This window comes from Nannobrachium achirus, assembly GCF_963921795.1.
Source record: "Nannobrachium achirus genome assembly, chromosome: 8".
In the NCBI taxonomy this organism is placed as follows: domain Eukaryota; kingdom Metazoa; phylum Chordata; class Actinopteri; order Myctophiformes; family Myctophidae; genus Nannobrachium; species Nannobrachium achirus.
In genome coordinates this window covers 21,434,695-21,447,917 of record NC_137817.1, presented here as the reverse complement: position 1 = coordinate 21,447,917, position 13,223 = coordinate 21,434,695, and the positions used below count along the sequence as shown (strand labels likewise).

The window sequence follows — 13,223 nt, the reverse complement described above, 5'->3', positions numbered from 1 at the left end:
GGGGTCACAGCTACACAGCTGTATAAAGTGTCCTTTATGACCAAAAGGGAAGACCTCTATTAGATCTTTGAGTGAGCCAAGTTAGAGTTCCTCTGCACATAGAGAACATAGTGGAGGCCATTGAGGGGATGGGCAAGGTTGCAGATAGGAAAGGCATGTCTGTCAACAGTAATAGGCTACTTACTTAATCTTATATGGTCATATAGAAACATCAGGCAAAAGCTTAATCGATTGAAGTTTTTAATGACAAAATGCATTACATGAACATAATTATATTTGCTCATATCTGTTAAACGAATAAAACGGCAAACATTTATGAGTGCTTAAAAAAAGTTAGACCAAGGCACTCTTGAGGGACAGTTAAAAAGCCTTTATTTTAGGGCTAAAAAAAATCACCTACGCGTTGCGGCAAATAATGCCTTCTTCAGGGTGACTAAGCAAAAACTGAACAAACATGGCTTTTATAGGAAGCAGGATATGACATCACAAGCTCATATGCAGGTTGACTGGGAGGCCAGAACCACACCAAGACGAAATGTAGACTTATATAGAATTTATGAGCGCTTTTTGCCATTGAGGTCCTTTAATTGTAATCAAAGCAGTTAGGGTTAGGGTTAGGGTTATAAAGGTGTATTTTAGTCAGATTTGGGACAATGCACTAAAACAAAACAAAAAAGAACGATCTTCTAAATTAAAGCTGCTGATTCTATAAGGGGGCAGATTGGCATTCATGGAATAAATAAGTGAAAAACAATGAGAAACATGAGAAGACGGTAAACTGCATTCCTGGAGTTCTACAGTCTGGTGCACTAGGAAGCACCATAGATGACAGGGAAGCACCATAGATGACAGGGAAGCACCATAGATGACAGAGAAGCACCATAGATGACAGAGAAGCACCATAGATGACAGAGAAGCACCATAGGAAGCACCATATGACAGTGAGGTATCATAGGAAGCACCATAGATGACATAGAAGCACCATAGATGACAGGGAAGCACCATAGATGACAGAGAAGCACCATAGATGACAGAGAAGCACCATAGATGACAGAGAAGCACCATAGGAAGCACCATATGACAGTGAGGTATCATAGGAAGCACCATAGATGACATAGAAGCAACATAGCAAACACCATAGATGACAAGGAAGCAACATAGCAAGCACCATATGACAGGAGCACTGAGGGAAGCACTGAGCTTATAATGCATTATGACCAGTACTTAAGTTTACATAAATGTTGTTATATATATATAAAAGTTGTCATACATAATTATAATAAAAATCACACCCAGTGTGAAGTGAGCGGTGCTTTTTTGAAGTGAGCGGTGCGTCTTCATTTCATTAAGCATCCCACAAAGCTTGGCCAATGAGCCAAGTGTGGGATATAAATATGTTCATACATACATACATACATACATACAAACAGACAAGCCAGATGTAGGAGCGGTTAGTACTGCTCAAAAATATATAATGAGTGTTAATGCCCAAAATCATAATTTCATCCCATTAGAATTTGTGTAAAATGTAATTCACAACTAGAAAGGTGCAATTCTGGGAAATTGCAAGTGTGATGGAGGAATCCATTGGGAACAAAGCCACACAAGACAAAGGGAATTAATCAACTATACGCTATACTAAGAGGAGGTTCAACAACCTCCAGGTGCATTGGTGTGCCACGGCCACCAGACTTCAGGTCCAATATACAATATTATTATTACTTGCGTCAGCAGAGCTCACAAGTACTACGTTCGGTGCCGTCTGTTTTCCGGCTGTCTGTTTGACCTTGACCTTTGACAACCAACGTCTCCATTCAAGTCGATGTTTATGCAAAAGAAGAAGAGAGAAGAAATTCAGCTTTTCCTGAGATATCGTGTTCGTGAAAATGGGATGGATGGATGGATGGATGGATGGACAGACAAACAGAAGGACGGATGAAAGTACCGATATGGACATATGGACAGACAGTCATACGGACATATGGACCGCCCGGAAGCATAATTGAAGAGGAATAAATGAACACTGGAGGGTTTTATGTGCAACACTCCCTGTGGTCTACTTTTGACATGTCTGTCAGTCAACGTCAGTTGCCTCTTACTGTAAGCAAACACAGTTTTCTGTTAAGCCATGTCAACCGTTACAGAACAGGCGTATGGGGCTTTAGCACATCTCTGTATCTTTTGTTTGTGAAATAGTCTGCAGGCCTTCTTTCCTAATGTGAGACCCCGGGAGAGGCGGTGAGCAGCTAGCGGCTGTGCTTCAGACCCGCCGGTAACAAACGCTGCCCCTGTGAGCTATTAGGAATACAGCCATCGCCGTGCTTTAGGTCTCTGCTGATAGGCCATGACAGATTGAATCCCCCCCTCTGGAGTGGGGCCCTCCTGCTCTCAGACATACTGGAGCTTTATTAGACTTCAGAATCCCTCCCCACAGAACCACAACCTGCTCTGATTGGATGAGAGCCCTCCTAGCCACAAGCCGGGGCCCCTCCCACGCCAGGGGGAAACGGTGAAACACGTGCTGTAAATCAACAGGCGCAGCATTCACCTCCAGGCTCCCGCCAAGCAACATCACCCCCAAAAAACGTGAATGAGGAATTCCAAATCCCTAAAACTCTTCTGTCCGTGAAGGTGTGCAATAACTCATATCTGCTTAACCCAGGCCCACACATGGATAAACAAAGGTTGATTCCAAGTAGATTATGGGTAGACTGAAATCTGAATAAACAGTGTAATATTAATTTGCTCTTTTTTAATTTAGTTTTATTATCTCCGCCAGGCGGATAGACCAGCAGGCAGAGATCATGTTTTAGCGGTGTGTCTCCATCCATCTGTCCGTCCGTGAAGGTGTATGTGTCTGTGTACAGCTAGTCGTGGACACCACTGGACCGATCCGAGTCAAACTTTGCACGCACACTCCCAGTAGGCCAACGAAGAACCTCTGCCCCAATTATTTCAAATTGGCTTGATGTTGGCTCTATAACAGGCTATAATTTTGGCCTATGACTCTGGAACCGTAGGTCATATAATAAAAAATATGTTTCCCTGGATTCCTTGGATCAGGATGCAACTCCAACAGATTTTGTCCAAGACACACACAATTCGCCTGGAGTCAATCTCTGGAGTCATATGTGACAAACTATTTTCGTATTTCATTACGATTATGATTGCTTTCAAAAGTTACACACTGAGGTCCCCTATTAACAGCAAAGAGCCATAAGCAATTTCAAATGCTATAAATGCTATAAATTGTTGTACAAACATGACCCCCCCCCCCCCTCCCCACACACAATCTCTGGCCCCGGACAAACAGGTATGCTTGCTTATATGCCTATATATGGGCGTATCAGGTTTGTTTATGGTTATATCTGAGTCATAATGCCATGCCTATATATGGGCAGTGGGTGCCTATATATGGGTGTATCACGTTTGTTTATGGTTGTATCTGAGCCATAATGCCATGCATTGGAGTGATGTGGCTGTGGTCCTGCCTATATATGGGCGTTTCAGGGTTGTTTATGGTTATTTATGAGTCAGAGTGACGTGGCCGTTGTTGAGGAACATAAGGCTCCATCTCACTCTCTTCTGGGCCTGGGCTTTTGCTTCCTGCCATCTCACTCCAATGTTCTTTAGGTCTTGGAGTGTGGAATGTCAGCGTGTGTTCCGTGTTTCTCAGAGTTTCTCAGCCTACCTCTCTATATATGGGCCTAACTATCAGGTATTGTTTATGGTTATGTCTGAGTCAGAGTGACATGGTCCGCCTGCCCTCCCATTAGCCGGTTTTAATTAAGTAGATGCATTATCACAGTACCCATATAGTCATAATGAGGGAATTAGTAAGTCTAGGTGAATTTAAATCGGACAGTGGTTAAATGCAGAATACATAATTTTATGTATATTTGTGAACTTGAGCAAAAGAACCAAGATGCTGATTTCAGATGGGACGTAGGCTAAAGAATAGGAATAGTCTCCTCTCTGTTCTACAAAGCAGACATGTAAATCTATATGCCCAAACTCAATAATCGCCTAGCTGCTGGCATAGTGTTATTGAATTCTGAAATGTGATGGTGTTCCCTTTACTTTCTTTAATCTTGCTGCATATCTGTAAAAAGTTATGACATAGAGAAGGTCGGAATGCTTTTCTTTTCAGCCCACAGTGATCTCAAATTTGATGAAAAACATTTTCCGCCAAGAATCTGTCTACAGTTTAGGATGGTGGTGCCAAACAACATGGCCCTATTTGATATTGTAACAGGAAGTATTGAGAGCTGTTGGGACCTCCAGTGCTTTCAATGGCACGACACTTAGAAATCAGACTCATATTCAACATTGTGAGCATCTGGGCTGAGCAGACCGTATTACACTCCAAGCCAAACAGACAGCTTAAAAGTCTTCTTACAAATCTCACTGGAAACATTGAATCCCTTGTGTGTTACTTCCTGCCTTTCTCGTTGACCGTATCTCCTCCACATGTCAAACGTATTCGTGGCTTCTCTTTCATTTCTACTGTACAAATCAGGATGCCATGAGCCAGAGTTGACAGTTAGAAACCTGAAACATCAGCCTTTTAGATCTCTATTATCTCCAAGATCGGTTTCCTTCCAGTACAGTATGGCATAGGGGTATTTTATCTCACATCCTCCCGACTTCTCCTTCCCCCTCCCTCCTAATCACCTCTGCCTATCCACTGGATGAGGGTATGTGATGCACGTTTTCATGGTTGACCCGCTAGACACAGAGAGACAGAAAAACACACAAACATGTATACCTTTATCACCTGCACACTGTCCTATTCTCTGCAACATAGGCAGTGAAATATGAACTAAGCAGCCAGAGTGAACTAATCAGAATGACTTCAACGGGTCACTGCTGGTCCAGATCTCCCCCAAATAAAGACACCTCTGAGTTCCCAACTTCCCGCTGCCTGTGATGGATATGTTTGAGAAACGGCTTACAGTGTAGCCATTCTGTGTCTGTGCTCATGTGGTTTCCTTTACTTTGATGAATATGCACAGGGAGCATTTGGAGTCACAAGCTGGTTGGGGTGTTATTTTGTTCCAAAAGCATGAAAGATTGATGTGCACAAGGTCACTGGCAGATAGCGAGGAGTGTGAAATATCAACAGCATAAATATGGCCAATGTGAATAGGAAAACATGTTCTTTGAAAGGGGTTTTCTGAACCCTGCATGCTGTACTGTATTTGGATGGTGGTCAAATGTAGTTACTCAACTTCACTGTAGCTCTGATTGTAAGTAGTTACCTTTGCGTGGGTGTGTTTAGGCCCCTTTAGACGTGCAGATTTCAATATTCAACAAAAATACAAACATTCGTGGTGGAATATGGGTGAAGATGGAAAAGATTCAGCTTCATAAAAACTCTGTGTCATGTTGCCAGAAGCTTGGGGTTCTAAGATCTAGGTACAGGGATGAAGTGTAAGTGGATTAAAATACCGCATTGGCTTTTGGGACAATTACAAAAGAAACAGTATTTTATATGCCCTCTTCAGCAGATCAAAATACCCTGTGTCCTCTGGCTGCCAGTGAATGTGTGCTTTATGGTCTGACAGCTAAAAGAATGAACTGCTTATTACCTCCATGCTCTGTGCTGCCAATCATCACAGGTATCCCTCACATTGATGCAAACAAAACCAGCTAATACCGAACTGAGGTATACTGTTCTCAGAACAGAGACTTTCACTGGCATCTCTACTCTATAAATCGTAGCATGTCAACAGTGCTTACTCCTGCAGTGAGCAATAAAGTGCCAGACTCTATCGTACAAGAAAGAAAAGACTATTATTCTAACCGCCACCTTCTTGTGTTACCATGCTTTGCAGCTCTGCAATATTTTCATTATATCACCCCAAACTTCACATCTCATCCCTTTTCACCTCCTTAGCGGTGGCGCCTGGCTGTCCTTTTTTGTTGGCCTTGTGACACCCACCCCTTGTTAGATTGACACTGTCAATCTAACTTAAATCCAAGCTGATCCTGTTTTATCAGTGGTCTCACCCTGGAATCCTGGTGCCAACTCAATCTGAGCCAGTTAGTCTTTGCCTCTCCTCTACCTTTCGTTGCCAGTCTTAACAAGTGACAGCAGTCACTGAAGTGTCAAATTATGCATATCCTTAAAGATTCAATGCAATGATGTATTCAGTCAGGTGAAGTTTAAGTTTGATATGAACTTTTATCAAAATGAGCATTATTTTTATTTTATTCTATTTTTGACAGTTAGATAATACAAAACTGAATGAGAGTCTAAACGTCCCTGGAACTTTGCTGTTCAGTCTGATATTCCTATCTAACTTTAGCTTGCAGCAACAATAAATGGCATGGAATCCGAGGAAAGTGACATCATTTAAACCAGGGTTCTTGGAAAACAGGCTTAGGTCAATGATGCAGAAGTAAACAACCACTGGTGCATTGACTTTGGACCAGCGAGCGTACTAAAGGAATCCTCGCCGATGATGCCATGGATCCCTCCTGTCACTGTCTCAGCAGTCTACATGTCCACTTGATCCAAAAACAATCCTGGGACTCAATGCTATAGTCCCTAATATGGTCACTGGACTTGAAACAACTCTTTTACACATAATAGGCTATATATGCACAGCAGCCATTTTGGAGGGAAGTTGGGTCCCTTCTCACTTCCTTCACAGGTGTTACCAATAATACTAATGCTCTGTTCCATTCTGGTTAGTCTCGCGTGGCCAGACTGTTGACTCCGCGATTTGGAAATGCTCCCGTCATACAGTCTGGACGTAAGAAGAATGATGAGTACCCAGTTAAAGCGGAAGTGAAGCCTCCTCCTCACTTCCGTTTCCGTCTCACATCGCGCACATTTATCATTATAAATGTGTTTCACACACAGGACCTGACACGAATGTTGATCCGATGGTCGATATTCAGTGTATCCCCTGAGCAAGCAGGCAGGCTCTATTAGCTCAATGGTAAACATTTCTAGCCTGGCACGGCCATCCAACATTTCAGCAGTTGTGCATGAAACCGTGTTCAAATCCGGGGTAGAAGAGAAAGGTTACATAGCGCAGCTTTGGAAAATGAGGCACAGTATATATTATTTTATGTTTGATAGCCTGAAAACGATTTAAATGTCTGTTGATTAACTGAGCGAATGCGTCCAAATTTTTTTTACGACACATTACGCTTATTTTGAAAAGATGGTTCCCTTGAAAAAAAGGAACAAAGACAAAACAATACTATTTCCATGCCAGCAAGTCCCTTATTGTACTGATGGAGGCTGCGCTCATGTCAGAGGCATCCCTGAACAGTGCTATCATTCTCTGACGGGGCCTGTACTTGCCCTGTGGTGGTGCTGGCACAGGGTTAGTAAGGTGATCTAGAGGCTACCAGCAGGCCATCAGATATCAAGAAGAGTATCTATATCATCTCTGGCATGTTCCAACCCAGGAGCCAGATTCGGCACGGTGAATCTCTGGTTCCACTACTCCATCATGGAATCAAAGATGAAAGATAGCACTGTATTTGAGAATAGACCATCGGCAAGGAGGAGGGATCGCCTCCAGTTTAAGCATGCTAATATAACATCTTAATTTAATGTTTCAATGCAACAGTGTTTCTAATATACACCCACCCAAACCTCCAGAACAGTACTGTTGGCTGTTGCCTCAAACCATGTAGACGGCTAGACGCTTATCAGAGAAGCATGTGACTCAACGAAGCAACATTTTGGTAAAACTCTCATTTTCAGGCACGTTGGAGCACAATCTGCTGCTCGCTCACTCACTCTTTGCATGCGTCCAGTCTTGTACGAAACACAAAAACGACATCGAAATCTTATACTGTACATGTATCAGAACAAGGCATAACACTGTCTGGCTTACCACCACCCCCCACCCCTTACCAGGCCCCCAAGACACACACACACACACGCACATGCACACACAACACACACACACACGCACGCATGCACGCACGCACAAACACCCTACCTATGCCCCCTGGCCCCCACCACCATATGCCAAAAATTATCATACAAGTTTCTCTTTGTATCCATATTTAAACATGATGGAGAAGAATTGAGCCTTTATACGAGGGGGAGGTTGTGTGTTTATCCAGCAGCGCCAGCACCAGGAAACAAGAGAAAGCCCCCATTGCTGCCCGTGGAAGCAGGAAGGGGTTGGAGTCTGCAGGGCTGGCGGGAGGCGAGGTGGAGGGAGACAGGCAGAGAAAGGAGCCCTTTGAGTGACAGTAATTTAGGAACCTGGGCCTTTTTTATGATTTTCCTCCTTTAAGGAAAACACACAGACTTCTGGTTATAGCACTTGGGACCAAATCAAAGGGGTCTTTTTTTCCCATCAAGATGTCGTGTGTGTGCGTGTGTGCGTGTGTGCGTGTGTGTGTGTGTGCGTTTGTGCGCGTTTGTTTGTCTGCATCTAGACCAGTGGCATCAGTCCTGTAATGTATATCGTCGTTGTCGGGTGGAAACCTTGTATGTCCAAGACTGTTCGTTTTGTATTTATCATTTTAAAAATGAAGTAAACTAGTGAAAACAGTAGATCTAGATCGGCTGTTTTCACTACTTTTGTGCGAAAGCCTTGTATGATGAAGCAGAGCTTTACTTGGTGAAAAAACTACAAACTTGGAACTTGGAGATACAAGGTTTCTGCCCGACAGTGACGATATACTATATTAATTAATTGCCAATGATATCCTTTTTAGACTTGGTTCAACAAAAATCTAAGCTTGGTGTGCATCACAAAATCCTCACGACGAAGTCTGACAGATTAGTTTATGTGGTGTCCTGTCGTTTTAGTGTGTCAACAAAGTTCCTCACCTGAAATGAGGGATCATGATGATGAGGCATCCTCCAGGCATGCTGTACAGCAGGGGTCTTCAACAGGGGGTCCGGGACCCCTAGGGGGTCCTCAGAGTTACTACAGGGGGTCCTCCAAATGTGTGTGCCTTTGCTTTTTGTTTTCACCGCTTCAATGAGTGGCTTTGTGTGTATCACGCCCATATATGGTCATTTTAGTCCAGAATGAACAGGCTTTTTCAAAAACAGAATGTCCGTTTAATTACCATATATGGTGATCTCAGTCCAGAATGAACAGGGTTTTTCAAAAACACAATGTATGTCACCTCATGTCCATATATGGTCACTCCAGGCCAGAATGAACAGGTTTTTCCTGTCCCGTACGTGCAAAATATCAGTCCAGAATGAATAGGCTTTTTCAAAAAGCAAAATGTGTGTCCCATGTCCATATATGGTCATTTCAGTTCAGAATGAATAGGCTTTATCTGTCCTGTACGTCCAGAATATGTGTGCGCGGTGCGGTGTCCCTCCCGGTCAGATGAATGGATACTTTGAGGATTGGTCAAGCTTCACATGATAATTTGGCCTTCAGGTTTTATCTGTCTTGTACATGCAATAGGTCTCACCTATTGCAGCAATGACAAATAGCCGCATAAGAGCAAAAGCAAAGGCACAATAAGAATATACAGATGCTAACAGAATGGTAAAAATCACACCTGTGTGAAGTGGAGCTGTGTGTGTGTGTGTGTGTGTGTGTGTGTGTGTGTGTGTGTGTGTGTGTGTGTGTGTGTGTGTGTGTGGATCATGTGTACCGATTTTTGTGACATTTGAAGAAAATATGTAGGAAAAGGAGCAAAAAGTGTGTTTTGGAGAAAATTCAAGATGGCGGAAAATCTATCATGGCGCAAATGGGCGTGGCCTATATGGGGAGATGCGTCATGACCCAAGGAATCCAGGGAAAAAATATTTTTAATTTTCCGACCTACGGTTCAAGAGTTACAGGCCAAAACGTAAAGTGGGGTGTTATGGCGCCACCATGCGGCCAAATGACACAATTATTTTTTATTTAATCCTTGAAATCATTATGAACCTCCTCTCCAAGTCTTGAAACTCTAGCCCCTATGGTTTGCGAGAGACAAATAATTGAATGTGAGTTTTTGCGATTCCCATTATAAGTCAATGGGGAAAATTAATTCACTAATAAATTAATATCAATTAAACTATTGAACCTTTCTCTTAGCAAGTTACTAGCCCACGATTCCCGAGTAAGCCGGTCGATTTGACATATGGCGCGAGTGTGTGGTGGCAAAACTGTGGGACTAGTAGCGTGCCGAAGTTTAGGAAGTTCAGGCTACATACAGACACACACACAGACAGACACACAGACAGACCCACACGGCCACGTATAGGGAGCCTGTGCTTCACACAGCTCCAAAAATCACACCCGTGTGAAGTGGAGCTGTGTGTGTGTGTGTGTGTGTGTGTGTGTGTGTGTGTGTGTGTGTGTGTGTGTGTGTGTGTGTGTGTGGATCATGTGTACCGATTTTTGTGACATTTGAAGAAAATATGTAGGAAAAGGAGCAAAAAGTGTGTTTTGGAGAAAATTCAAGATGGCGGAAAATCTATCATGGCGCAAATGGGCGTGGCCTATATGGGGAGATGCGTCATGACCCAATGAATCCAGGGAAAAAATATTTTTAATTTTCCGACCTACGGTTCAAGAGTTACAGGCCAAAACGTAAAGTGGGGTGGTATGGCGCCACCATGCGGCCAAATGACACAATTATTTTTTATTTAATCCTTGAAATCATTATGAACCTCCTCTCCAAGTCTTGAAACTCTAGCCCCTATGGTTTGCGAGAGACAAATAATTGAATGTGAGTTTTTGCGATTCCCATTATAAGTCAATGGGGAAAATTAATTCACTAATAAATTAATATCAATTAAACTATTGAACCTTTCTCTTAGCAAGTTACTAGCCCACGATTCCCGAGTAAGCCGGTCGATTTGACATATGGCGCGAGTGTGTGGTGGCAAAACTGTGGGACTAGTAGCGTGCCGAAGTTTAGGAAGTTCAGGCTACATACACACAGACACACACACACACAGACAGACAGACAGACAGACAGACCCACACGGCCACGTATAGGGAGCCTGTGCTTCACACAGCTCCAAAAATCACACCCATGTGAACTGAGCGGTGGTTTACCCACCTCATAGATCATGTGTACCGATTTTTGTGACATTTGAAGAAAATATGTAGGAAAAGGAGCAAAAAGTGTGTTTTGGAGAAAATTCAAGATGGCGGAAAATCTATCCTGGCGCAAATGGGCGTGGCCTATATGGGGATATGCGTCTTGACCCAAGGAATCCAGGGAAAAAAGAATTTTAATTTTCCGATCTACGGTTCAAGAGTTACGGGCCAAAACGTAAAGTGGGCCGTTATAGCGCCACCATGAGGCCGAGTGATGTAATTATTTTTCGATTCATTCTTAAAATCATTATGAATCTCCTCTCCGAGGTTTGAAACTGTAGCTCCTATGGTTTACGAGAGAAAAATACTTGAAAGTGATTTCTTGCATTGTCCCATTATAAGTCAATGGGGACAATTAAGCGTCGTTTTTTGCCGATTACGTCGGCATGGTAAGGCGGATCGGAACGAAAGGTAATAGAACACCATTCCCGGCCGAGCAGCACATTTTGATGTATATATTGCGCGAGTGGCGTAAATGGTGCGGCACTAGTTACGTGCCGAAGTTTAGGCTACATACAGACAGACAGACAGACAGACACGGACGGAGACCCACACACACGGCCACGTATAGGAGCGTTGTGACCACCGCTCAAAAAGGAGCATTAAGGCAGACAAGATTAAATACATTGAAAATCTAGCAGAAGTTGAAAAATTTAGTAGGCCACAAAGATAACAGAAACTGAAATAATTATAGAGGGATGCAGTTGACAAACAACTAAGAGACCAGCAAGCAGGACTTTTTATATATTTTTTTAAAACCTATTATACCGGCTGTCATACCGGCTCTCCAGACAATTCTATACTAAGATTCACCACTTCACTTCGAACCGAGGTTTGATTTTTATATTAACAACTTGCACCCTAGTGTCCATATACTGACAACTGTAGCCAAAAATAGCAGATCTACAAGCTCGAGGCTCAAGCTTGTAGATTGGCTATTTTCGGCAAAGAGGTTTGGGGTAGAGGGGGAAAAGAGCAGACTAAGTACAGAGTAAAAGGTCAAGTTTATTAGGTAATGTCGGCTCAAGTGGTTAAATATCTGAAAACACAAATTGACATGAATCCAAAATACACTGATGATTTTGCTGTCAAACGATGAAACTATATATGGAATCTGGGGGTCCCTGCTTCATCTCTCTCTCAACTAAGGGGTCCTTGGCCTGAAAACGTTGAAGACCCCTGCTGTACCGCATGTACTGTGTTCTACATCCTCCTTATAGGAGGCCAATACGGCCAATCAGACCTTAAAAGAGCCCTGCTTAATCTCACACCCTGCAATCACCACCTCAAACCATGCAAGTGAAATGTTCTGGGGACATGGCCAGCATATTATTGAGCAGGGAACAATGTGTAAGAACAAGAGGTTTCCTAAACGGTCTCAGTGATGGATCTGTGTTTTCACCCATGTCAAAGCAGACCCAGAAATGAATAGGCCTCCTCATGACCCTCTGGCCCATGGTTCCGTGTGCCGGCCGCTCAGGGAGGCCTGAGGTTTGGGGGTTTCAAACCACACTGACCTTCTCGCTGCTCTCGCTTCATTTTTGGGTGTTTTATTCCGAAATGTGACACTGGATAAATTACATTACAGTAACTATAACTATGAAGGGCCCCCTTGTTCACTTGTAATAATAAAGAGAGGATAGCCCGGTAGAACTTCCCAATAATAGTGCCCTTAAGTGTGTGCGTGCATCTGGGCAGAGGAGTTGGCTGAAGCAGGCTGGCTCATGCAGAGCTGAGAGGAGAGAGTAGAGGAGCCTGTCTCATTTCCTCCATGATGGATGAGCCTATTAGCTGTCCAATGTTAGCGTGGGTCTAGCCTTACACCTCAACAACTATTGGCTTGTGATGCACACCATTGTTTGTTATAGCAACCAACTTGAAGAGACATATTGCTTATCATTGGTTTGTAATGTAAAATAAAAATGCAGGCTTTTATAAGAAATGATCTTGGAAAATGAACGATAGCCTGCTGAACATTTTGTGCAATCAAATTTGAGTGAGTTCATGTCACAGCTGTCCGGCACTCCACTTTTGTCGTCTTTCTTCACAGACGTAGCTGAAATACCAATTACATTCTTAAACTCTGCAAAATTCCTGAGTGTCAACCCGGAGAGTTTAAAAATAGCACTGCACAGGGCACCCCGGGGGCTCACCTGGTAAGACTGCATGCGATCC

At 43.2% G+C, this 13,223-nt stretch overlaps 1 protein-coding gene across 1 annotated transcript in view; it reads left to right on the top strand.

The window, feature by feature from the left end:
* LOC308289989 (rhodopsin kinase grk7-b-like) overlaps positions 1-8,227 on the top strand; it is a gene marked incomplete at both ends in the record, with an annotated part of 26,643 nt that extends 18,416 nt beyond the window's left edge. Inside the window, one exon of the mRNA XM_080731768.1 lies at positions 8,098-8,227. Coding sequence (XP_080587894.1) covers positions 8,098-8,227 — 130 coding nt within the window. The remainder of the gene's footprint in view (positions 1-8,097) is intronic.
* Positions 8,228-13,223: the final 4,996 nt, after the last annotated feature.